This window comes from Peromyscus maniculatus, chromosome 1 (assembly GCF_049852395.1).
Source record: "Peromyscus maniculatus bairdii isolate BWxNUB_F1_BW_parent chromosome 1, HU_Pman_BW_mat_3.1, whole genome shotgun sequence".
Lineage (NCBI taxonomy): Eukaryota > Metazoa > Chordata > Mammalia > Rodentia > Cricetidae > Peromyscus > Peromyscus maniculatus.
The window spans coordinates 141,402,937-141,428,964 of record NC_134852.1 but is presented as its reverse complement, the minus strand read 5'-3'; the positions used below and the strand labels follow the sequence as shown (position 1 = coordinate 141,428,964).

Below are 26,028 nucleotides of genomic sequence, written 5' to 3'. Positions count from 1 at the left end.
GGACCAGGAAGCCCAGAGCTCACATCCTCAACCACGAGCATAAACCAGAGAGAGAGAAAAAACTGGAAGTGGTGAGAGGCTTTTAATCTCAAAGCCCATCCCCAGTGACACACTTCCTCCAGCAAGGCTGAACCACCAAGACCTTCCTGAGCAGTGCCACCAATGGGGAACCGAGTGCTGAGGTACCAGAGCCTATGGTGGTGGTGGTGGTGTGTGTGTGTGGGGGGGGGGGGGGAATCATTATTTAAACTACCACAGTTCCTCTCCCTGGTCTCTATGTAGTTGTGATTAGCTGGCGTGTCCCCTGAACACCCAAATAAAAGATGGAACTATGGGAGTAGAACATTCACATTCCTTCTGAACAGAGTCTGGCAAACATCACTGAAGACAGCTGTAAACAAGTGCATCTGGGCTTCCTGGGACCAGCTTCCTGGGCAAGGACCAAGTAGAGATTTAACTCCAGCTGGCCAGCAACCAGAGGGCACGTGGTATTCCAAAACCACCAGAAGCACAGCTGTGGGACTCCTGCCTTGAAGAATAATTAACTTGCTTCTCGTTTCTGATGTGCCATATTAGGTGTAAGACAATCTGCCCACATAAATATGAACACAAATATGGGTTTTTCAGGCTCAAACAAGAAGCAGGTGCCTTTCTCACGCAGAGCAGGGAAAGTGGCTGCAAGGTCTGTCCACCAGAAAAGCTACAAGAAGGATCTAGCTTAGGCACATGAAGACCTGAGACCCATCCTAAGTCTACAGGGTAGCCTCCATTTTCTCACCAATAAAATAGGACCGTTGCCGCCACGATGAATTGTGTGTGTGTGTGTGTGTGGTTTGGTCCTGATGGTTCATGACTAGAATATGCAGCCTGATGGGAAGCATCAAGACAAAGAGCCTGTGGCTCTAGGAATGGGTGCAGGGCTCTCCCATTCTGTAGATGAGACAGAAGGAGCGGAGAGAGGAGAGATAGACAATGACAAGCCAGCTGCTGACTTCCATTACTGTCGCTTGGTCGACATCCACGTAGAAACTGAACAGAAGCAGCTAAACACAGGAGGACCCACAACTGCTCAAAGATGGACAAAACGTCAACCCAAGGAGAAGAGACATCAACCCAAGGAGAAGACATCAAGGAGAAGGAACATCAACCCAAGGAGAAGAGACCTCAACCCAAGGAGAAGAGACCTCAACCCAAGGAGAAGACATCAAGGAGAAGAAACGTCAACCCAAGGAGAAGAGATCAAGGAGAAGGAACATCAACCCAAGAAGAGACCTCAACCCACCTTCTGTACCTGCTGTGTCAGAGCACCTTCATATGTAAAGCAGGGTGGTTGCTCTCCACCACCACCCCCAGCCCTGTTTCTCTCTCATTTAACTGGAGGGAGCTGCTGCTACTGCTGCTGCCTCCTTGTGTCTACAGACACCCTGGTGGCCCTGCTGTTCTGGTCTCCACCACAGTCCTCCGACCCCCTTGTGAAATGAAATGGTCAACTCAGACAGACACCCCCTATAGGTGAAGCCAGGTTGGCTCTGCCAAAACCTGCTCTCCCTGGGAATGCAGAGGGCTGGAGGTCGCTGCATCTAGACCCCTCATCGGGAAGAATGCCTAACACTAGCTCTGCACTCTAATGGTCATTGATGGCTCTGGGCACCACAGCCGCTACTGTGTGGCCTCAGTCACATCACCATGCTCAGTATCTTATCAGAGAAAAAAAAAGTGACCCTAAGAGCACAGAGCTCAGTGTTTGCTTCACAGAATGAGAATGTATGACCCCTGCCCAGGAAGCGCTTGATGAAGCCACAGAACAGAGCTTAAGAAGAGAATGGCTGTTCAGGAGGCTCTGGGCAGATGTGAGCACTTTGGACATCAATGGAAGAAGGGGTTAGGAGGGAAGCAGAGGTGTAACCTATGCAAACACTCTATGGGTCCTGGAGCTCAACAGTGTCAGTCCTAGTGGCCACTCCTGCACTGGTCTGAAGGGTGACCTGTGATCATAGCCTGTGCCTTTCCCAGCTCACACAGCTCACACAGCTTTATGGAAGAGGGCCAGCGGTTGGGTCATACATGCTCTAGCCCAAACTGCAACCCAGGTGGTCTTTCCACCCCAAAGGAGCGACCCACCAGAAGCAGCAAGCCCAGCACACCCTGAGGATGATGACCCCACGCTCTCTCTGCATTGTTCCCTCAGCCTAGAAGTTAGGAGGAGAGAAGTCTAGGGGCCGAGGCAGGCCCTTCCTAACTGTCCCATGGCTACACAGAGGAGAAAGCTGGGACTGGGGGACGCCCCTACAGTGAAGCAAGAGAGGAAGAAAACAAAAGGCATGGAGTTTGGAAAGGAAGACATAAAATTTGCGTTTATTTGCAAATGACATGATGGTCCCTCTAGAAAAGTTTTAGGAATATATAAATAAAATAACAGGGTAAGTGAGTTTCAGCGCCAAAAAACAGATTCATTAGATTTTGTATATTTAGCAATAAATAATCGCAACAAAAATCTTTAAAATATCATAGTGACATCAAAAGAATTAAAATCCTTGGGAAAATATTTAACCAAGGTTGTCCAAGAACTGTTCATTGAATGCTCCAAAAGAGTGTCAAAACAAATTAAATAAGACCTAAAGAAATGCAGAGACATACCAGACTTGCAGTTTGGAGACTCAAAAGTTGCTACATTTTCAATTCTCCCCAGGAGGATGTACAGACTAAAACACACTTCCCACGGAAAAATCTCAGGAGTCTTGGTAGAAACTGATAACCTACTTCTGAAATGTTTGTCGGCAGTAAAGGCCTCTAACGTACATAGTGGAGCCTCCGGACAGAAAACCTGAATGACTTACAATAGGACTTCATTTTTAAACAGAAAATTCTAAATAACCAGGATTAGCAAGCGGAAAGATGAGTCACAGCAACTTACAGAGATAAATCTTTCCACTTAGCTAATAAATATTTAGTATTACTGATTTTAACACAACAAATGGCCCATTAAGTAAAGCCAACAATTTCTTATAACTTTATGAGCTCATGGCTGCCAGGATTCAGTCCCAAGAAAGCAAATGACCTGTCTCTCTCCTTTATAAACTATTAGGCACAGCACTTCATAAATGTCAAACCCATCATCTCTGGAGGTTTATTGAGAGTGTGTATTAACCACTTTCATTTATTTCTTTATATTTTTGACTCAAGGTACATAGCACAGGCCTGGTTGTCCTGGAACTCACTGTGTAGACCAGGCTGGCCTCCAACTCACAGAACTATGCCTGCCTCTGCCTCTGGAGTGCTGGGGTTAAAGGCATGCTCTAGCCTTTTTCAGTCTAGTTTTTCTTTTTGTTTTTTTTGGGGGAAGGGGGGAGTATCAACTACTTTCAGCAACTTCCTTCTATGAGGAAGGAGAGAAACACACAGTTCGGAGAAGCTTCCATACCCGTTACAGAATGCTTACTGAAAAGAACAGGTCCCCCAAGTTCAGAAACTGACCCTCAGCCTGATGGGGGACGGGTTCCAAGAGCCTCAGCAGATGCTTATGTTCCTTAAGTAAAGGGCATGGTGTGTTTCATGGAACTTACACATCCTCCCACGCATGGTAAGTGGGTTCTAGATATCTAAATGTAGCCAATATGGCATAAATGTCATGTAAATGGTCACTATCCTACTGCTTAAGAAAGTTTCACAAGGTGGAAGCCTACACATGGCCAGTACAGATAAAAGTTTCTTCTGTGCATGTAAGAAAACTAAATATATAGAGATATTTCCGTTAACTATATATAGTATATGCATACAAGGAAACTATACATATATATACATACATATATATATATATATATATATATACACACACACACACAGTGTGGGGGAACATAATACATGATAGATGGCAGACAGTTAAGCGACAGATGACGATGACATCACCATGGTAGAAGGCAGGGCTAGCCACCAGAGGCTTTCAGCTCCATCCTCAGCACTGCCTGAGGAGGGAGGGCAGAGTCACGGTCTGTAACCCTAACCATTCTAGAGCTGGAAGCTGGGTGTTGAGGACTTCAAGCTCCTATTCAGCTTCAGCAGCCCTTGGCCCACTTGGCTCCATCTCTAAATAAAGAAAAGGTAAATAAATTGACAATAGCTGACTGATACCCAGAGAGAGCCGTTGTGTGGCCCACTGAATCCATGGATGAGAAGCCTGAAGACACACAAACACAAAGCTGACTATCTGACATCATACATGATCATGCATGATCATGTTTACGAAAACTGGTTACAGTAAAAATGAAAAAAAAAGAAATCACAGACGGACTTTTTTGCTTCTTTTTAGTAGCTCTCAAAACAATACACACACAGGAGGTATGTGGTTTAGATGAATGAAAATCTGTGTTTCCTTCACCTCTAAAGTAGGAAGTCCATGCGGAGATGAGAATGGAGTCATAGAGAAGAAGGTCATGATGAGCTCAACGCCATGATTCTCAATATCTGTTACAAGGTGCCCCAGAGCATATGGCAAATCCATGGGATACTCTCCCTTCCTGGTGACAGCAGTTATCTAGGACATCTTGTAAACTGTGTGTTACCCCATTCCTGGGATGATTCCCTATCCCCACAAGGTGAGGCCACTGGCAGTTGCTTTGATAAAAGGAACAGAGTGCAGAGAAATTACTCAACATTGACAACCGTGGAAGCAGTCCTGACTATAATACCGGAAAGGTCAAGGGGCACTAGTCTCATTTGCTTTCCCGTTGTTTTTGTTGTTGTTATAAATACCACAACCAAAAGCAACTTGAGGAGAAAATGGGTTCTTTCATCTTGCAGTTACAATCCACCACTCAGGGAAATCAGGGCAGGAACTCCGGAGGAAACCATGGAGGAATGACTGCTTCCTGGCATGCTCTCCCTAGCTTCCACTTGGCTTCCCTAGCTATCTTCCTTACACAGTCCAGGACCCCTTGCCTAGGAATGGTACTGCCCGTAGTGGGCTGGGGCCCCCTCTATCAATTAGCAATCAAGAAAACGCCCCACAGAGCCATTTGATTAGCAATCCCCCAAGTGAGACTCCCTCAGCTAACTCTGGTTCGTCTAAGGGGATACCTGAAGAGTCATCAAGAGGTACATATGTCCCTTCATAGGAAACCGTGGTGACTGTGAAACAAAAGGTAATTGTTTTTTCCCTAATGACTACTAATAAGTTGTTTGGATATGGAACTCTTTGGTATAATTTTGGCCTGGGAATGCCATAAAAAAATTACTGTGACATACTGTCTTCTAGGAAGGAGAGGAACACACAGTTCAAATTCACTAAGGTCACAAGCCAGGAAAGTTTGGGAACTTCCAATACCACTGAATCCCTCCACCCGGTGTGAAAGGCAGAGCAGAGAAGACACAATGAAATCTCCCAAACAGGGCCCCATGGACAAGAGGTCCTGGCAGCCCCCAGTGCAAGGGCTACAGCAAAGCATTAACATGTGGAACGTGTGTAGAGGTAAAACAGTTCATCTGCTGCAGCGGCTTGAGTATTATGGGTTGGACATGAAGTGTCGCCCTCAAGGCTCATATGCTGAAGGAAGGTTGGTTTGGTCTCCCACTGGTGATGGATCCAGTCACTAAAAGACTTTAACTTCACCAATGGGCTGACCCACTGATGAAGTAATCGTGTGGTGACATCACTGAGGGATAGCAGGAGATGGGACCTGGCTGAAAGGAGGCCACTGGGGTGCATCTTTAGGTCTCCAGTTCTTCCCCTGCCCCCTCCCTCCCGCCCCCCTCCTCTCCCCCATCCCCTTCCTGCATGTGTCTCACAAGCCCACTGAAACAGAGCCAGTTCACCACAAATCTTTCCTCCCTTGGCATTGGGGATGTAACTCAGTCAGCAGACTTCTTGTCTACCATGAAGTGAGCCCTAGGTTACCGGGTGCAGTTGCTGGTAGCATTCCAGGCAGGCCGGAGGACCAGAAACTCAAAGTCATCCTTGGCTACAACACTGAGTTCAACGCCAGCTTGAGATTCCTAAGATCTTGTCTAAAAAAAACGACAGAACAAAAACCACTCTCCTCCCCAAGTTGTTCGTAGTAAGTATTCTGTCACAGTGACAAAAACCTAACAAAGATGTCACAGGCTCTGTCCTTCTGTCACACAGCAGCTACCCCGAGTGACATATGACACAGAGAGGCACGACTGCCCAAAGCCAAGGCCTCTGCCATCATCGGCTAGCTCTTGCTCTGCCAACACTGGGGGCCAGTGCCTTACAGCTCCAAGGGGCTCTGCCTGTGTTTCCGGATCTTCTAAGAATGTTAGTCTCCTCCCTCTCAGTCCCCCAAACACGGGGCTCCACTCCAGCCCTCTGTACTCACACCCATTTTGCTTCCTGCCTGGAATACTTTATTCTTCCCTACAGCTAGTCAAATCCCACCCAGCCTTCAATATTGGCAGTAAAATACTAGGCATTACTAGCCAATAAGACTATGTGCTTAAGCACAATGCTAGACACAGATGTTTCCTCTAGTTTTTCTTCAAAGCCTGCAGGGTGGCTCTTATGCCTGAATCTATACAGAAGGAAAGTGTGTTGCTCGAAGCCCCAGAACTGGGTTAAGGATGTCGTTCAACGGATAAGAGTGTTCGCCTAGTATGCAGGAAGCCATGGCTTGGGTCCCCAGTACCACACAGTAATCCAGGCATGGCGGAACCACACCTGTAATCCCGATACTCAGAAGATGAGCACAGGAGGATCAGAAATCTAAGGTCATCCTTGATGCCTATCAAGTTCCAGGCCAGCCTGTGCTACAGGAAACCCGGTCCCTGCTCCCCACCTCCCCCCAAAAAGCCTCAGAGCTGGAGAGAAGCAAAGCAGGAGACTGAGCCATGCACAGAGACTCCCTGATTGATCTCTGCATTCTACATTCGTAGCCTCCATCCCTAGGCCCAGCTCTTTCAACCTCTTACAGCCCACACCACTGTGGGAAGCCAATTCACACTTCGGAACTGGAAGATCCGGGCCAGGGTGCAAATCCAGCAGCCCAACCTTCCAGCAAGAACAATCCCGCCATCTAATTTCTCTGCAGAGTTGATACGTACAGCTAATTTGGGAAACAGAACACAGTGTATTCGAGGGAAAAGAAATGAATCCTCCTTTATTCCCAGGGAACGGCCTGTTCCCCAAATTCAAATCAGCTGCAAGTACAGATTGATCAAATCCTTGGCATTTTAATGCCCTGTCCTACATTCAACACAGGCTACATCATCTACAGGGCCCAGGGCAAAATGAAAATGAAGCTTTTGTTCAAAAGACTGAGAATCTCAAGGCAGCGACTGCAGAGCATTAGAACAGGTGGGACCCTTCTGACTGTAGCTACAGCACCCTGTGTGACTAGATGGGTCCATGCCTAGGTGTCAGTCTGTCAGGATTTCAAGTTCTTCTGACTTTGAAAGCCATGCTAGGGTTTCTAGAGGTCTGGGCCCACTCTGTGGAGCCAAGGGTGCCCACTGACTGTCTACAGGGGCTCACATCTGCTGGGAGACAAGGAGCCTTCCTTGTCCTTGGTGATCTGCAATGTCAAGAAGTGCCCCCAGACAGAGACAAGCTATAGAACCACAGGCAGACCCCCTCCTCAGGCTGGGGCTCCTCTACTTCACAGTGAAAGAGTTCTGCTGGGTGGCCTCTATGGAACCTACTAGCTCTCAAATCAATCCCCCGCCCCTAATTCCTTCAACTCCAATAGTAACACAGGCAGTTATACCTGAATTCATATCTGAAAGACTTCAAATGTGGGTCATTTACGACAGAAACCAAGACTCAAGGAAAGGAGAGGTGTGAAGAAAGAGGAAAAACACACAAGGGTCACACCAGGGCCTGCTCAGCAGGAGGCCAAGGGGATGAAAGGGACTGGGCAGGCCCATGAAGGGACAATACGTCTTCCTCTCTGGCATTTTAAGTTCAGATTGGCTTCCTTTGGCCATATAGGCCTGGCCAAGTAATACAAGTCATTTCAAGGCACTAGAATGCCTTGGACAGAAGTCGGAGAAGAAGGCCAGTGACACTGGAAGGACCTTGACCACCCTGATCCCTCGACCGCCTGAGGTCCAGAAGGCATTATCCAGGAGACTGCCTCTTGCAACTTTGGCTGCTGTGAGCCTGAATTCCTGCCCAGGAGTCTAGAAAAAAAAAAATCTTCCCCGGGCTCCCACAGACACAAGTAAGCATTCTCCCACTGGCAAAGCCATTAGAAATAACGCAGACAAACACAGCGAGCCCCCTGCGGGTGTGGAGGAAACCGGAAGTGATCTCTGGGAAAGGTCCAGTGTGTGAAGGAGTAGGACACACTCCTCAGCTGTCACCATCACCTTCCCAACAGTCACCAGTCACCATGAGAGGTCCAGCCTCTGGGGCTGCAGCCTTCAAATGCCAGCAGATCTTAAATGCAGACAGATCAGATCGCCCTGCTGAGAATCTCCAGCCAAGTGGGTACACACCGGGCATGTCCTCTTCTTCATCCTCGGGCTGCCCCAGAGTCCTGTGTTGTATTTGATATTTGGGTGAGTCTGAAGCACGACCTAATGACAAGTAACTACAAAGAGCTAGCTACTAAGTCAACGTAGGCCCAGGAGAAAAACTCCCCCCACTCCAGGGGCCCATCTGCAAGTGGTCTCACCTGCACCAATCACAGGGTAGCATCTGTGCGGGACTCCAGGGCAGAAGAGGGCAGCTAGGGGCTGGAGTGCAACTCCAGCCAGGCCCCCAGCATCCCAGCTCAAGCCGCAGCCCTCACACATGAACTGCCTGCTCACCCCTCCCCCCCCCCACTCTGTTAGCCTGCACACGCACACGGATACATGTGCACCGGGGCTAGAGGTATGCAAGGGATGCTATCCTTCAGAATAGCCATCATCTTGTTTGTGTTTGTTTGTTTTGAGATGGGGTCTCTCACTGGGACCTGGGGCTTGCCGATTTTGCTTGGTTGGCCGGCTTGGCCTGTCTCCACCTCCCCAGGGCTGGGGTTACAAGCATGACACCCCGCCTGGCGGTTTACATAGGTGCTCAGAGTCAGCTCAGGTCTTCAGGCTTGCCTGGCAAGCACTTGACTGCTCAACACACTTCTCTGCTGGGGGGACGCGCACTGAATGAGACACACAGGGCAGCAAGAAGGAGCAACCTGCAGGGTGACATCAGCAACGCCAATTGCCGGAACCGGCCAGTCACTGAAGGAAGAAGACAGTGCCCCCCCTCCCCGCCCCGAACATCCTTACACAACACACTGAGTCCACACCTCGACATCCTCACACAGCACAGAGTCCACACCGTGACATCCTCACACAGCACAGAGTCCACACCGTGACTCCTCACACAGCACAGAGTCCACACCGTGACTCCTCACACAGCACAGAGAGTCCACACCGTGACATCCTCACACAGCACTGAGTCCACACCGTGACATCCTCAAAGAGCACAGAGTCCACACCATGACATCCTCACAGAGCACACAGAGTCCACACCGTGACATCCTCACACAGCACACTGAGTCCACACCTTGGGACCTTCCTTGTCAGGGTGGAAATACAGGCAACTGAGACCCAAGGCAGGTTTGAGTAGCATGTTGAGACAGAACCAGAACCAGCAGCTGGGGGGGGGGGGGTTGCTGCAAAATCAGGAAGGGGAACAGATGGGGAGGAGTGTGCAGTACAATCATGGAGGGGAACAGACGATTTGTCCCCAAGAAAAGCTCCCTTTGTGAGAGTCCTTGCTGAATTGGAGAATGGCCTGGGAGGCCAAAGGCAAAAGTCCAGATGAGCAGAGTGGGGAGGAGGGTTGGAAAGCGCCGAGTAAGAGGCGTGGGCCCAAGGGGAACTTGCAGGGCTCCTCCTCTGCCAGTGAACTCGGACTGCTTTCTCTGAGGGTCAGGGAAATCTGTAAGCCTGATGAGGTATAAAGCGAGTTGGAAATGGGGCTTCCTGTTGTAAGCAGATGTGCCTGGAGGTAAGAAGAATAAGAAAAAGTATAACTCAGCAATCACTGCAAAGACGTCCCACCAGGTTCAAAAGCCTCAAACTCAGTCTGGATGGCTGTGTTCTGTATGCCCCACTGTGTTAAATTCCAATGCCAGCTTCAGTCAGCATGGCTCCAGTGAATGCTGGGACTGAGGGGAGAAGGCAGAGAAACACATTCCAGGAAACCAGAACCCCTTTTCTGAGTGGGGCTGTGACTGTAAAGTCCGGGGTATTGACCATGGGCTACAGGCAAGAGGAGGCGGGCCTGGGCGGAGAAAAGACGCACAAAGGGCAGAGGCCGAGCAGCAGCAAGGACAACTGGCGGAGGTCTAAGATTAACCCGAAAATAAAACCCTGCGCCATCATCATCTGGTATCGCCTGCAGGCCTGCAGATAGACACAAGAAGGAAACAGTGGAGACACGGCCCTTGGTGTCCCAGGGGTGAAGCTCATGCAATGAGGATTTTCTCCACTGAGCCATCTTCTTTTTCCCCTTTTTTTTGGGGGGGTGGGGTGGGATGGGGGTGGGAGGACACTCAAGGTCTCACTATGTAGTCCAGGCTGAATTTGTGGCAATACTCTTGCCTCTGCTTCCCGAATACTAGGGTGGCATACGTGTGCAACCAGGCCTGGTTCAGTTATTTCTTATGGTTAAAAACTGGAGATGAGGGCACTAGGGATGTGGCTCAGTTGGCAGAGCATCTAGTACACACAAAGCCCCGAGTTCAATCCCCAATAGGAGAGGATCTGTAATCCTACCACTCAGGAGGTGGATGCAGGAGGATCAAAAATTCAAGGTCATCCTTAAATAGATAGCGAATTCAAGGACAACCTGGATATATGAGACCTTATCTGCACCCCCCCCCAAAAAAAGGTGGGCTCTGCCCCTGTCTTTTGCATAAAATTCCTGAGAGTTTCCTGTGACCTCTTTCTTTCCTCCTAATGAATAAAGAAGGAAGAAGAGGTGGAGCCAGGGAGCCTGGCCTTGATTTCCAGCCCACACTGGCACTTCCAAGCATTGGCAGCCCCTCTTTCCGGTACAGTCTCCCAGACGGCTCCACGTGGGAAAAGCCTGCCCTATGCCAGACCTCAGGCTGTGATGGCTGGGGGTGGTGTAAGAGACTGCCTGCAGGGGCCAGGGCGAGGCCGCAGTGCCCGGTGTCCAGACACACAGCAGGTGAAGTAAAGGGGGCCAGGTCACCCAAACAAGCCTAAGGCTGTCTCCCCCAACTGGGGGCACCCGGCCAGCTGGCCTGCAGCCCCTAATTGTGCTGTGACTCACAAGCTCAACCTAGTTCTGTAGCTTTGGCTTTCCTGGGAAAAGGTGCCTTTTACAGAAGCGTGTATCGACGCTGAATGACACTTTCATTGAAAAATTACTTTCGGTCTCAAGGGTAAGAAATAAGAAAATGATGGGAACCTTGTTCACATGCCCGTGGTGAATGCTTGGGGTTGACTGTCTTTTGGAGACGTCTCTGAATGGCCAGCATGTGTCTATTATTAACTGCAGGGAGACAGCTGACAGTTCAGTCCACACCACCTCCATCCACTTTCCCTGATAAGCATCTGGCTCTAGCCCTGACCTTCATGCTTGTCCTGACTGAGCAGTCTTCCTGCTATGATTCCTCTGGTTGTTTTGTCTGGGGCTGCCTGGCTGTTCAGTTCCTGAAACTCCAACCTCCAGGGCAGGGCTGGGAGGTGGGGCCCAGGGGGTCTAGAGGCCAGAGAGCCAAGAGATGGGAAAAGTCCTGCCTCCAAAGAAGAGGCCCGAGATGCACCAATGCCCACTTGTCAATGAGCTGCTGTTCCCATGGACAAGCCCAACAGCAAGGGAGGCTTATAAACCTGAACCATACACCAGAAGGAAATGTCTCAAGCAAGAAGTGGAAAGGGGGCCTGGGTCCAGAAACAAGGCACTTCCTCTTTCTAGGCCTCAGTTACCTTGTCTGTCAGATGAGGGAAGAGGCTAGACCATTTCTGCCATCCATTCTATACCTACAAAGAAAGTTTTATGACCTAATAAATCTGAAAGGTACATTTCCTGATCTTTTCAATGTTGGATTCTCAACCTTATAATTCTGGCTTCCTGTGGTTCAGGTACCAGTCTCCTCCCAAACAACCACGAATACATTAATACTGCCTGAGCAGTTTAGACTGTCAGGGCTGGGATTTATGTGTCCCCAGCAGGGAGAGATGGCTTCCCATAATCACACAATGGGAAGATTTTTTTTAATCCGTCATAAAATGATAACATGATGCCAACTGCTAGACGTCAGTCCCAGCGGACCATGTTATAGGACCACTTATAGGACACATCTTAAGAAAGGGAATTCTCAGAGACAGGAAGTAGGCTGGTAGCTGGCTAGAGCCAGGCAAAGGGAAGTCTGGGGTGACCGCTAATAACTGCTGCGCTTATTTTAGAGCTGATGAGAATGCTCTGTGTTGTAGGAATTTAGCAGGGTCGCTGTATCTGTGGTAGACATTAGGATGAATGGCTGTTTTCTACAAGTACTTGGACCTTGAAGAATCATCGTGGTAAACAGGAAAGAATCTCTGTAGAAAACAGTGATTGTTTTCTGTGATTTGTAGACTTGTTTTACTGAAGGGTGTTGCAGCCATCCCATGACTCTGGTCACAAGATGACCCCAGCACACCTGAGGCTCTTGGGTTACTGTGTATTGCAAACGACACACCATAAAGGAGTAAAGTCATGAGGGCCTGTGATGCTTCCTTCAGAGAGACATCTAGATTAGATTAGGGACCTTGGTGTGAGGAAATACTTTACCCAAAAAACAACTTTGTGTAACTCTCAATAAACGTGCCTTTGTGCAGCTGTTCGGGGTTCAGTCCATCAGAGGCTGGACCTTCCTGCTGCCATACAGGCCTTAAACTTTCATCTTGGAGTGACTTCTTTCTTCAACCAACCCTTGTTACAAAGAACACCCCAACAGTTCTGGAATTAGGGGTGATAAGTCCACAGCTTTAAGAACATATAAAAACCGTGTATGTGAATTATGTCTTGAAAATGTTGCCATTAAAATGAAAATAATGTCCTATTTTTATTTTTTTAAATAGAACTCTCAAACTAGAAAACTGAATTTATGTGGCTCACATTACACTGCTACATATGTCCAAAACATTTGAATAAACACATTCTTCGATTTTCAAAACAGAAACAGTCAGTCTGGCCTTAATCCATGTCCTGGAAAGAGCTGGCACCTGGAAGGTTCCATGTAGTAAGCCCAGAGCTAGGCATCCAGGGGCTTGCATTCTCCGTCACATACTGGGCTAATGCCCTTGGACCTTTGGACCCTTCACTTGTTCTAGCCTCCTCACCCAAAAACACAAGTGATGAGCCAGATGACTGACTGATGTGACAGTCCCAAGCCCTTTCAGCCTAGATGGTCTGTGATCGCAACTCACCTATGCCAGGTCAATCCAAATTTCTGAAGTGCTCACTCCACCCCCAACACCACTTCCCCTTACAGGAGATGAACTTGAAGGTACCTGACAGGCAACAGGAAAACCTGCCCACTGAGTGGCTCTGAACCAACGTCTGCCATTTATCGTGAAGATTTCCTTTGAGGGAATTTCTTGTTGACTTTCCGTGACTTGAGAGGTTGACATTCCATAGCTGGGCTGGGACGATATCTCAGTCAGTGAAGTGCTTGCCACACAAGCAGGAAGGACCTGAGTTCAAGCCCCGGAATCCACAAGAACCCTGGTGGTGGGTGCTTGTAATCCCTGTCCTGGGAGGATCAAATAAGTGGACCCCAGGGGCTCACTGACCAGCCAATCAAGCCTACATGGCAAGCTCCAGGCCAATGAGACTCAAGTCTCACAAAAACAAGGTAGACAGCACCTAGGAAGAACACCAGAGGTTGATGCCCTGATTCTGGATCATCACAAATAGGTATGCCAACATGCACCCCCAGACACATACATTCATACTCTCCCACAATACACATTGAAAAAGAAGAAGAAAAAAGAAATTCCATCATTGGTGACAAAATACTATAGCAACCCTTTGGAGAAAGAGTTTGACAATAAACACCATGGGCTACAGCACACCCATCCATCCCTTCCTCTCCAGCTACCATATTTGTTACCGTATATCCTATAAGAATTCAACGCAGGAAAACACCCAAGAACATAAAGTGTCCATCCTAGAAGTGAAAACAATCATTGCCCCCTGAGGGCAGGAGGGGGTCAAGCTTGTGTTCCCTGGTGATTGCAGGAACATGAATCTCTTTCCTTGTGGATTTTGATGTGTTTATGCTTCTGATTTTCAAAAGCTGATAGAGTACAATGGATCATCATCAGACATCTAGATGGATTCCCACCATGGCTAAAGAATACGGAGCAAAGACCCAAGTCTGTGGGCCGAGGGGAAACATGCTCATCCGGAAGAAGCTCAAACCACAGGTTAAGACACCGAGGCCGCTGAGCCCTGATTCATTCACTATGATATTTACGCAGCTTTTTCCCTGAGGCAAGTGCACTGTAATTAGCATTCAAGGACCTCAAAATGCTTCAGGGGAGAAACCAGTTACCACACGGGTTGCTTTATAGTCTCTCTTTAAGGAGAGGGAAAAAAAAAAAATCTCTTCAGTGACATTTTGAAAAGTGAGACTAAGTGAAAACACCCACTGTTTCTCAGACCTCAGGGGAAATGCCTCATGTGGACCCCAGCCTCCTCCAAGTGCTCCAGAGGAAGGAGAGGGCTGAGACAGGTTCATAGCATCAGCCCCCACCAACAAGCTCATAGATACACAATGGATACCATAACTGTTCTGACAGATGAAGACATTTTTTTAAAAGATTTTATTTTTTACTTTTAATTATGTGTGTATGTATGGGTTTGTGCATGTGAAGGCCAGAAAAGGGTGTTGGATTACCCAGACTGGAGTTACAGACAGTTGTGAGTCACCCAGCATAATGACAACCCAACTTGGGTCCTCAGCAAGAGCAGTTGACACTACTGAGCCATCCTCCTGCCCCAGACAGGACAATATTCTAAAGAGACTCTTGTGCCCCCACCTTTGACTATAAGACTATTGAAAGGATGGTCCCCAAGGAGTTAGAATTTTCCCAGGAATCTCACACTGGAAGATGGGGTACAGAGAAGCCTGGTGCCAGACAGAGGAGGAACTTGTCTCCAGCAAAGAAATTTCGCACAATTCTGACATGTCAGAGCATCCTGCAAGAGAGACTGGAGCTGAGACCGTGATGGGTCAGTGATGGGTGGGACCACACCGTGACCTGGACTGCGTGAGCTGTCTACCTCTTGCCCTCTATTTAAATCTGATCTCACGTCAGACATAAACTTAGAAGGGTCACTGGGACTGTTCTGTCTCTCTTCCCAATGTGGCCATATTGAATATCTTACTTCTGCTTTTCACTATTAATTGTGACTTTTTTGACCTATTGAAGGGCATGCAGCAGAATCTAGGTCGTTAGGGCTGCCAGGGCCCAGGCTCTGACCCTAGCAAGTCTAATAGCACAGCTTGTGAGAATCGAGTTCCCTTTAGTGCCTCGGTTTCCTCATCTCTGAAGTGAAGAACTGGACTATAGGGTCTGCAGCACCTTTCAGCTCCAGGCTGCATGCTCTGGGAGACTGTCTTCCCTACAATCAGCTGGTGGCTTTGGCCAGCCTCTGGTATCTCCACAAGGCAGTGTCTTGGTCCACAAGAGCCAAGGAAACATGAACATGAGGAGCTGGTGTGGCTAGAGATGTGTAGCGGAAAGCACAGCAGATCCCCATGCTGGCAATGATAAGCCGCTGTGGCTTGAACATGTCCTCTGGGCGGTGCTGTGAGGAGATAGTGTGGGACCTTTAAGAGGCAGGACAACTGGATGACCGGGAGTCTGGGTGACTGGCCCTTAGGGGGAGTTAAGGCAGTTCTTCTGGGTTCCTGGTTAGTTCCTACAAGAGGGTTGTTTTGGCAGAACAAGCCTGGCCTCTGTTGGTCTCTCTCTGACTTCCACGTTGTCTCATGATCTCTCCAGTTCACACTCCCACCATTATGGCGCCCCCACCATGGCGCCTCTACCAGAGTCAAGCGTATGCCTGAACCTCTGGAAAAGTGAGTAGAATAAACCTATCTTCTTTGTAAAGTACCTAGTCTCGGGTATTTCCTGACAATGACCATGGCCAGAAGAGACCCAGTAAGCATGCACCTTACTTTTTCATCTTTTCTGCCTCGGTCTTGGTGGTTTTTTGTTTGTTTGTTTGTTTGTTTGTTTGTTTCCTTTTTTTCCTAGCAGGAGATCTGGAAGAGTCTGAAACTGCTGACTAGCAGCCCAGATATCTATCAACCATTTGTGTTCCTGGTCGACAAAGCCCTGTCACTATCTCGTTAGTTTATCTGACCTCACAGAATCCTGCTGTGTCCCCCAGGCAGTATCTTTGTCCTTGTGCAACACATCAGGAAACAGAACACACAGAGTCAGTAACTCATCCAGGGGTGGAGGTGGGGCCTCGGGAGATCCAGTTTTCTAGAACGGAGTCCCAGAATAGAGACTGCAGCTGAGGGCGCTTCAGCATCCATCCCACTTTCAGACCCTGCCAGCGGCGATACAACATCAGTGTCCGGTTGACCTGAACAGCACTGCCAACACGCTCCATCTAACTGATAGCTGGAAGATATCTCTGGAAGATTCCAGCCAACACCAGCTGAACACATGCTCTTCGAGCCCATGTGGAGCAGTTACCAAGGCTGACCACATTCAAGGCCAGAAAAGACACTCTAATGAACTCAAGAGAACAGAAATCCCAAAGCATGTTCTCAGACCACAGTGGAACTAAACTAGAAAGTCACAAAAGGGAAGAGGCTGGAAAAGGCTCCAAATATTTGAAGATTAATCAGCATGCTCTTAAACAACACACTTAAGTCAAGGAAGTCCCCCAAACAGTTTGGTAGTGAAGCAGAGCCAAGTTCAAATCCAGGCTCTCTGCTCCTTCCTGGGTGGCCCTGGGTGAATGAAATCTCTTGGAGTCTCTTCTGTTTCCTCAGCTAGGTGGCAGGGTTTAAGGCCACTATCTTCCTGGGTGCCCATGAAGGAACAAGAAGACAGGGCCTGTTACACAATTAGAACAGTAGTGGTCACTTTTTAGGTCACCGTGGTGTTGACATTTCCCCCATCCTGGCCCAAGAATATCATGTTCCACTTCCAGGCAGCTCACCGTGTGTGTGTATGTGTGTGTGTGTGTATGTGTGTGTGTGTGTGTGTGTGTGTGTGTGTGTGTGTGTGTGAAAGCAGCAGCTGTAACTGTTGGATTTGGATGAGCCCTCCCTCTCCCACATCTGTGGGCAGCCATCTACTGAGGCAGCCCCAAAGAGCAGCACTCCGCGTCCATCTGTCCACACAGAGTGATGACCCTCACTTTGAGTACCGGCACCAAAGAGAGAACTCATCTCCAGTCACAGGGCGTGAGGTGCCACGGTGCTGGATGATCAGGTAGCGTCTTGCCCAAGACTGTGTGGAAGGGAATTCTACATCTCATCCACGCCGAGACAAACACGGCTCACTGCACACTCAGCCCAGCATCTAGAGAGCTTATTGCACAACCAGGGGAGAAGACGTTCCTGAGGTCTGAAAAATTGCACAAGGCTCTGACTCATGAAGACAGGGCTTATTTGAATTTGGGAATTATCAGAAGTTCCAACCACGACACCAGCCCCCAGAGAATTCAGTGCACAGATGTGACGGTCCCGTGGCTAGGGAGCATCTGCTGCCAAGCAATGCTGCACAGGATCATTTATGAAATATGCTAAGTCAACAAATTGTCCTAGCAATCAAAATAATAGGGCATTTGTAAACTCCCAAACTGTTCGGGTTATTTCTTCCCCCTCTTTTTTTAAGACATGACACATTTTTCCCTATGAGGATTTCCAGAACATAAAAACAAAACCAGGCCAGATCCAAGAAGGACCTGGAGTGCCGATCAACTGTCATGTCCTGCATGTCACCGGCTCCATGAAGGGCAAAGGAGACAATGCGTGTAAAGACTATGTCCTAAGGGCTGGGGAAATGCTCAGTAAACTGGAGCACAAGCATGAGGTCCCAGTTCCATGCCCTGCACCCAGGTGACAAAGCCAGACACAGTGGCACGCCTCTGTCATCCCAGCACTGGGGGTCCATGGGGCTCGCTGGCCAGGCAGTCTAGCTGAGTCTATGAGCTCCAGGTTCAGGGAGAGACTCCATCCTTAAATACAAGGTGGAGTGTGATTGAGGATGGACCACTGGTCTACACACATACACACACACACACACACACACACACACACACACACACAGAGAGAGAGAGAGAGAGAGAGAGAGAGAGAGAGAGAGAGAGAGAGAGAGAGAGAGAGAGAGAGAGGTTTCCCACACATGCAGCTGTAATTCAAAGGAAGCTGCATACTTTGCAGAAGATCAATGATCAGGTAATGCCTGGGGCCATCAGAGGGTATGGGAAAGTGGTACTTGACTCCCTCAGCCCAGAGAACCTTTCCAATCTGGTAAACTCCGTGTCAGCCTCAGGACACATGCTTCCATCACCTCTTCTCTGTGCATCCTTCATAACCCACCCACTCACCAGCCCAAAGTGTCCCATGGTATCTAATTCCCCTCAGGAGCCTGCCCTGAGGGGATTTCTCCCATGAGTGGCGGGGGTTACTAATCTGAGGGATATCAAATGAATCTACTTACACGAAGCTCTTAGGTCCATTCACTTTATTCTTCTGAGACAAAAGTCTATCTACACAGCTTCAATTCTGTTCTCATACTTAGCTCCTCTCTGTCCCTTCTCCTGTCCTCTTATAGTTCTAAGTTCTTTCCATCCCGTTCCCACCTCCCCCTGACCCCACCCCCACCCCCACCCCATGACCCGTGCCCATACTCAGGCCCTGCCGATTTCTGGTCGGGCAGGGTAAGTCTGCTGGGTAGCTAGGAAGCCCGCCTCATAGCTTGATGCACCTGGTATGTAAAAACCCTTTTGTTCTAAGTAAGCTGCTCAAGGGTACCACTTGGGCTGTGAGAGAAAGGGGAGTCTGAGCTTAATTTGCACAAGAAGCCTGGCCTAGGCGGTGTCTCCGTATGGATATTTACCTAGCAGGTGGTCTGGGGAGCTTATTCTGTCTGCCGTTTGTCCTTGGATGCTTTTGCCCAGAGCTGGCCCTGGCTCTGTGTGCTTGCTAAAGGAGATAATTGCAGAAGGCAGACATCTGAATTCTAATGCTAAAAAGAAGCAGAAAGCCTGGAAGCAGGAAGCCTTGCCTGTGTGACTGTATCCAAACACCTTAGTTGTATATGCCCAAGGAATGATCAGTCCACACTGTTTAGAAGTTCTTAGGAAAAGAATCAATTGGGAAAGCTGCCATGGCACACAAGAAAATCATTGCAGGTACACAAGAAAATCATTGCAGGTACCGGATAATACCACCCAGACTCCCTGAGGCTTGTGGCTCTTTCCTCTGGAAGAGCTCTGCTTCTTCATTCCTGCTTCATATTTCCGTGGCTCACAGCACCATGGGTCAAAGACATTCTAGACTTTACCTCTGAGATGACTACCTCATTGGAGCTTTGACGATGACGTCAATGGTTATCATTACAGCTGACAGGAATGAGTTCTATCTAGAAGGGCACCAGATGATGCCAAACGCTTCATGAAACAATGTCCTTCCATACTGACAGCTCCAAGAGCTGTGGGCAAACAATCTTATTTCCATTATGGTTTTACTGGTGAGGACACCCGTCCCACATCCAGAAAGGGAAGCTCAGAAAGAAGCTTAGTCCACAGTCAGGCAGCCATCGTAAAAGCTGCTCAATAAGAAAGGCCAGCCAATCTGGCCTCTCGTTCCCTTTATTTTGTATACTTCTGCATACACAGTAGTTGTTCAGTAAAGGCACTGGATGAATTTAGAATTTACATCACTGACCGCACCATACACATCCCTCATCATTACCGCTTATGTCTGTTTCTGAAGCACGCTGTCTTGACTAACGCTCCCCTGTGGTTCTAGACACCCGTCATTTAACAGGACCGAATCACACCAACTTTCCAGCTGTTCCTGAGAACCTTTAGGGAAAGTATTCAGAATGTCTACTGCCCTCTCGGTTTCTCTGTTAGAAGCATTTTCCTTTTCTAATGGCAGAGAAAGTGGAAAAGCAAAAGAAATAACTCAGCGGGGATCTCAACCTTAAGGACCAAGAGGCAGGGCTCAAAGTCACGGAAAAAGAACAAAGAATTGCCAGAGAGGGAGTGGGCATGTAACTCCCATCATCTCCAGGAAATATTCATGAGCTGGCAGAAAGCTGACATGAAGGTACTAAGCACAAGATGGGGGCATCCATTCAGTGCCAACCTCGGCTTTTCCCGTCATAATATAAGGGACAGCAAAAGGCATCTCTCAGAGCATCCAAACCTTTGAAATAGATACAGGACTACAATCTCTTCACAGACCTGTTTCCTTATAAGACCTGTAAGCCATTCTAGCTCAACGGGATCTCAGAAGCCATGGATCCAGGCCCTTCATGGCTGTGGTCCTGAAGGGGCTGGTACTGGTCAGGTCTGGACCCACACAGGCCGGAGCCAGGGGACGGTACTCAGGGCTTCCTCAAATCACTGCCAACCGTGACCACTCCCTCCCTCACAACACGCAGGGCCAGAGCTATTTGTTCGTGAGAAACGTAAGCTCATGGAAAGTCTGATGTCTGAATCCAAGGCACGAAATTTGTCCAGCATCACCCAGCTCCGAACCAACTCAGAATTGGGCCCGCCGTGCTGAGGCATCTGGCCAGCTAGCTCACAGCCCCGCCATCCCGGACCAATCGTGGTTTTAAGTTCCAAGGCAATCTATTTATTGCTCCCTGGGATGGGATAAAGTAAACCAAATGCCTGGCTTTTGATCCTGTGAACTTACTAATTTTATCAAGCCTTACTAATTTAACACTTTAGCAAACCATCCATCGGGCAATAAGGGAAGACACCAGCCCAGGAGAAAAGCTGTACAAAGGCTAGGAAGACAGTTTCAGGTGACAGAATCCCACACCCTCTTTCTACCATCCCTGCCCTAAGATGAAGCCTAGTCCCCACCCTGTATGCGTATTTTTTTTAAGTGACAAGAGGTACATCCAATTGCCAATGGCAGACAGAAATGATTCTAGCGAACTTGCACTAGACAAAAGGAAACAACCTCCAGTAGTGGAGGACTGTCTTTATCCCCACTGTGTTCACTTGTGAGCTCCCTCAGGCAGGGACTCTGGGCTATTTCTTGTATCTCTGCGGTCCAGCAAAGCCAGACACTAAAGCTCACGGTGACAACCTGCTCAAGGCTCACATAAAAGAGCCACCTAAATAAAGTCAGTTTTACAAATAGTTCATGCCTCCAAGAATTCTGTTCTGTGGCCTCTGCCTTCAGAGAGGCTCTGCAGTGAGACCAGGAGTAAGAGCTTCTGAAAAGCTGCGGCTTTCCCCTTCCAGGCCTTCTCTGCCCCCACCTGAGGCTTGGAAAGCTCTAGGCTTGTCCCTTTGGGGTGTCTTGGATGTTTGGCCTTTCCGGGAGTGTATAACAGGAGGAATGGAAGGACTAGGTTTCTCCTATCGGGGGAGTCTTTTCCTGGCTCTTTAGCAGACATCTGCAGCACCTCACACTGTGGTTGGTCTTTTGGAATGTCCCTTTCTTGCCCAAGAACGGTTTACAGTCTGGGACTCTGGCTCGGAGACACATCTTTACTACAACCAACCCCTCTTACACTGTGCTCCTCCTCGGCCAGTAACCTTGCCCTGACTCCGGTGCCCATGGAAGGAGAGATCCATCCCTCATTATCCCACAGCCATGGCCATGAGGAGCGCTGTTTATTTCAGCTAGGAGCTGCTACTTAGCTGGATCTGGTTTATAATCTCCGTTGCTCTGTCAGCAGCACGGAGTGGTGGTTCTGAATGGGCTCGGGATCCACGCATGGTCAAGGTGCTGCTGTGTGATGGTCACCTGTACCAGGGGGATGACAACACAAGCAGTGTTGGGAGGACCAAAGGCTTGGTAAATAGATGCCTGGCACAGACGTATGAATTACACAGCACCCTGTTGCTGCTACCCTATATTGATCAAAACTTTTTTTTTTTATTTGACACAGGGTCTGTTGCCCCAAAGTGGCCTCGAACCCTTGGAACTCTTGCTGGAATCACAGGCGTGAACCAGCACACCCATTTATTTATTCTCACTTTCTTTTTGCACATTCCTGGTCCATAACAACGGCCACTTGTCCTCTGTATACTTGTGTACCTCTCAGCCAAACGCCGCAGCACTGGTAATTTGTCTCTATTTCCAAAGCAAGAGATGTTCTCTGATGTTTTCATTAACGGACTTAAAAACAAGAGTTTCATTCGGCATGATGGCATTTTCTCCATCCAAAGGGCTACCATGACTCCCAAAGCAATGCCTGGGACATCTCCTCCCCCCAGATCCCCACCTGGCTCCTGAGCTTTCTTCCTGGATCCTGCCTCACAGAACCTCTCTGACCTCAACATGTTCTCACAGCGCCTCCCCTCATCTTCTACTCAGTGGTACTTCTCCAAAAAGGCCTCTACGTCCACCCAGCTACAACATCACTCCCATCTACCGTTCACACTGGAGCAGGCAGCCAATTCTCCTGATTCAGTTGTGACATCAAATGAGCTAGCTGCCCTGGGCACCAGCTGCTGAAAGCTGGAGCCAGGATGCGGCTGAATGAAGGTAGCTGGCTCCCAGAGTCTGGTCCTGGAGATAGGTCAGGACACAGCTGGGAATTAAAGGCAAAGCAAAGCTCTGGGGCCAGCTGTGTGTGCCAAGCATCTCCTATCTCTCTATCCATCCACCCGCGTAACTACCAGTGCCTAAGTACCAGGTAGGCAGACATATTATGTTAGACGTAATACAGAGCAACAAGTATTTACAGAAGGATGGCTGGCCTGTAGCTCTACACTCCCTTCCAAAGCCACCAATCTCATTCTTCCCTGGCTGTCTCCACAAAGAGGGGCCACTGGGGGCCTGGGCTAATGAGGGACCTGGCTCCCCGGGACAACTCAACCAGCCAAGGATTTGGTCTCTTCGAACTCCAGGCCTTAACTGACTCAGCTTCACATGGTGTCAGTAACTCCGGGGGCCCCACGAAGTGAAGCTACAAACAGTAACAGGTGATGGGTTTTTCACCAAAACGTGCTTTTTTTAACGTCACCGCCACACACTCGGGTCCCTGAAGAAGTAACCCAGACTCTCTCCCTCCCTTCTACACTCCTCCTCTAGGTTAGACCTAGAGCAGCCCTCCTCTGAGCATCACCTACTCAAGAACTATTCAAGCCAGGCGGTGGTGGTGCTGGCCTTTATTCCCAGGCGCACCTCTGTGAGTTTGCGGCCAGCCTAGTCTACAGAGTGAGTTCCAGGGCAGGCACCAAAGCTACAGAGAAACCCTGTCTCGAAAAACCAAAAAAAAAAGACTATTCAAGAACATCCGCTCGTCTGACACACCTGCCTCCCCAGGGAACTCTGAGCCACTGCTCCGGATGACTTCTGAACATCTCTAGTTGTCTCCTGCAACATCAATCTATCCTCCACTTCAAAGAAGTGTCCACTCCTCAGCCGCACCATTTCCCACATCTCCCCAGGGTGAGACGGCCATTCCAGTCCCTTGGAAGCCTCTTGCCTACAGCCTTGGGGTCAAGCTCTGGCCTGATCTGAATGAGGCTGCCTGGGTTCCAGTTCCAGCTGAGTGACCTTGATCAAATTATTCAACCTCAGTTCTGCTTTGTATAAGACAAGAATGATGACACAAACTTCCTCCTCTAGAGGCTGTGAGATCAAATACCGTCCAAAGGTAACTCACCTGCCACATGGGCTGGGGCTTAGTGGGTATGCCTCCTCACCGTGCCGGTTAGGAAGCCCTCTGGATCAGTCCTCTCTGGAAAAACTTTCCTCTCTCTAATGAGGCTGAGTTCCTGGGGCTGAGTCCAGCCCTGTGCTCTGGTGGTAAAAATATAAACAAGCATCCACCTCTTCCTACACCAACCACTCTTAATACCTTCCTGACTATGTGAGTTAAATTTTGCCAACTCCAAAGTGGTCATACGGGACCATATTCCTATAAAGAAAAATCTAGATCAAATCCCTCTGTCCTGTGCTTTCCTATCCTCCCCACCACGTGCCCAGAGGGAGGAGGTGCTAGGTTTGGGCAGGAGCCCTATAACTGAAGCCAAGTGCACTACCCAGCCCAGCTGGCCGGTCCCCACAGGCTGGACTTACTGATTTTCCACAGCCTATCTCTGCATTTAACCAAAGCATTTCTCTGGAAGGTCCGGCAGGAAGCTGGGCAATTCCCCAACTTCCTTCACCCCATCACCACCTCCCTGCCACTCCAGCTCTTGTTGGTACAGAAAGGTCACATAAGGAGCGGGGGAAGGGGGGCATTTTTCATCATCCCTAGCGGGCCTCTCTCCTCTACCTCGGCAAATTTTGTGGTCCACTACCTGGCTGAGCTCATTCAAAAGAACCAAAGAACGAGTTGTGAGGCTTTGTTTTTTGTAAAGTTAACTCAAACCAATGGAAGCAAGAGGGTCGGGGTGGGGTTCTAAGCCGGTTTTTGCTTACGAGACCAGGGGAGGGAAGTGCGGGCTGACTTGGGCAGCGCTGTTCCCTCTTCCCATCTCTCCAAAGTGAAAGTTTTTCACTAAGGGGATCTACGAGAAAAATACTGCCTGGCTAATTCCAAGAAGAAAGAAAGCAGCAGCAGAGGAGAAGGAAGGGAAGGCGACAGACAGGAGTTCTTGGGGTCCCAAAGCTACGTGTATCAACATGCTAAGATCCAGGTGTTATGCGGCCCTACCCAACGGCCTGCGGGGTCACCCAGGAGAGGACCAAAGCGTGCAAAGCACCTGCTTACCCGATGCTGGACGCAGAAATTGGGTCCAAGGGAGCCCATGAAACACAGCCACCCAGAGTCCTGTCCCTCTCCCCCCTGACTGGATACCCAGAACACCACACAGTTCTTTGCCGTCCCTTGGCCCAGACAGGCCGGGTTGGGAGGGCGAGGGTGAGAAGCCACCCAGGAGTGCAGCGCAGGGTGGGGCGGATACCTTGGCCGCAGGCGCCGCGATGCAGGACGATGACCGGCGGCTGGCGAAGCTTCTCGGAGCGGCGGCTGGCGGCGCGCAGCTGGCACAAGTTGGTGTAGGTCTTGGCGTCGCTGCCGCACACCGGCTCGCTGCTGGCACACACGCACACGCCGGCCTGAGCGCGCCGTCGTACTGTGGCCGAGGCGGGCACCCCGAAGGGCACCACGCACTGCAGCCCCTCGCCGCAGGGCCCCTCCTGCAAGCCGCATGCTGCACCCTCAATCCCGCCGCACACCTCGCAGCAGCCGCACGCGTCCCGGACGCGGCCGCCCTCACAGTCCGTGGGCGGTGGGGCGCAGCGTGTGGGATCGCAACGCTCCGGGCAGACGGTGGCAGCCGAGGCCGAGCGGCCGGTCCTGGACGGCAACGCCAAGGAGGGCGCCGCCAGCAGCAGCAGCACTAGAGACAAGAGCGCGGTGCGTGGGGACTGCATAGCGACTCCGACGGCTGCGGGCTGGACCAGAGCCGAAGAACCGCGCTGGGGACGGCGTGTCGGGGTCTTAGGGACAGCGGGTGTGAGTGCGCGCGGCCGTGCGGCCCAGCCCATTGGCCTAGCGGCGGTGACGAGGCGCCAGGGGGACGGGCACGGCTCCTAGGAGGGGGGCCGATCGGGGACCGCCCGCGGGGACGAGGCGGGGCAGCGCGCGACTCCACCCTCTGGCCAGGCTCAGTTTCCCAATCTAGGCTTCGTTTTCTTCAGAGATTGATGGCCTTAAAACCAAAGTAATAAATACTCAACAGAAAGAAACCTGCCCAGCCTCGTGCGATCGCCTGGGAAAGTTCCCGCAGGTCGTCCAGCGCGGAGGGCGGTCACATAGACCCCTTGTCACAGCTAGAATGGAGCAGTGGCCAGCATGGGGGACTGTGGCCGTGAATCTGACCCCCACCGTGGGAAGGCAGCGTCGGCGGCGGGGCTGGCAGAAACCCTGCGCCCAGAC

General features: G+C 49.8%; 1 protein-coding gene across 1 annotated transcript in view; it reads right to left on the bottom strand.

Annotated features, from left to right (window-relative positions):
• Positions 1–25,638, bottom strand: part of Htra1 (HtrA serine peptidase 1) — a 51,321-nt gene extending 25,683 nt beyond the window's left edge. The window contains exon 1 of the mRNA XM_006976971.4: positions 25,052–25,638. Within this exon, the coding sequence (XP_006977033.2) occupies positions 25,052–25,637 (586 nt within the window). The 5' untranslated portion in view covers position 25,638. The remainder of the gene's footprint in view (positions 1–25,051) is intronic.
• Between the last annotated feature and the right edge of the window lie 390 nt (positions 25,639–26,028).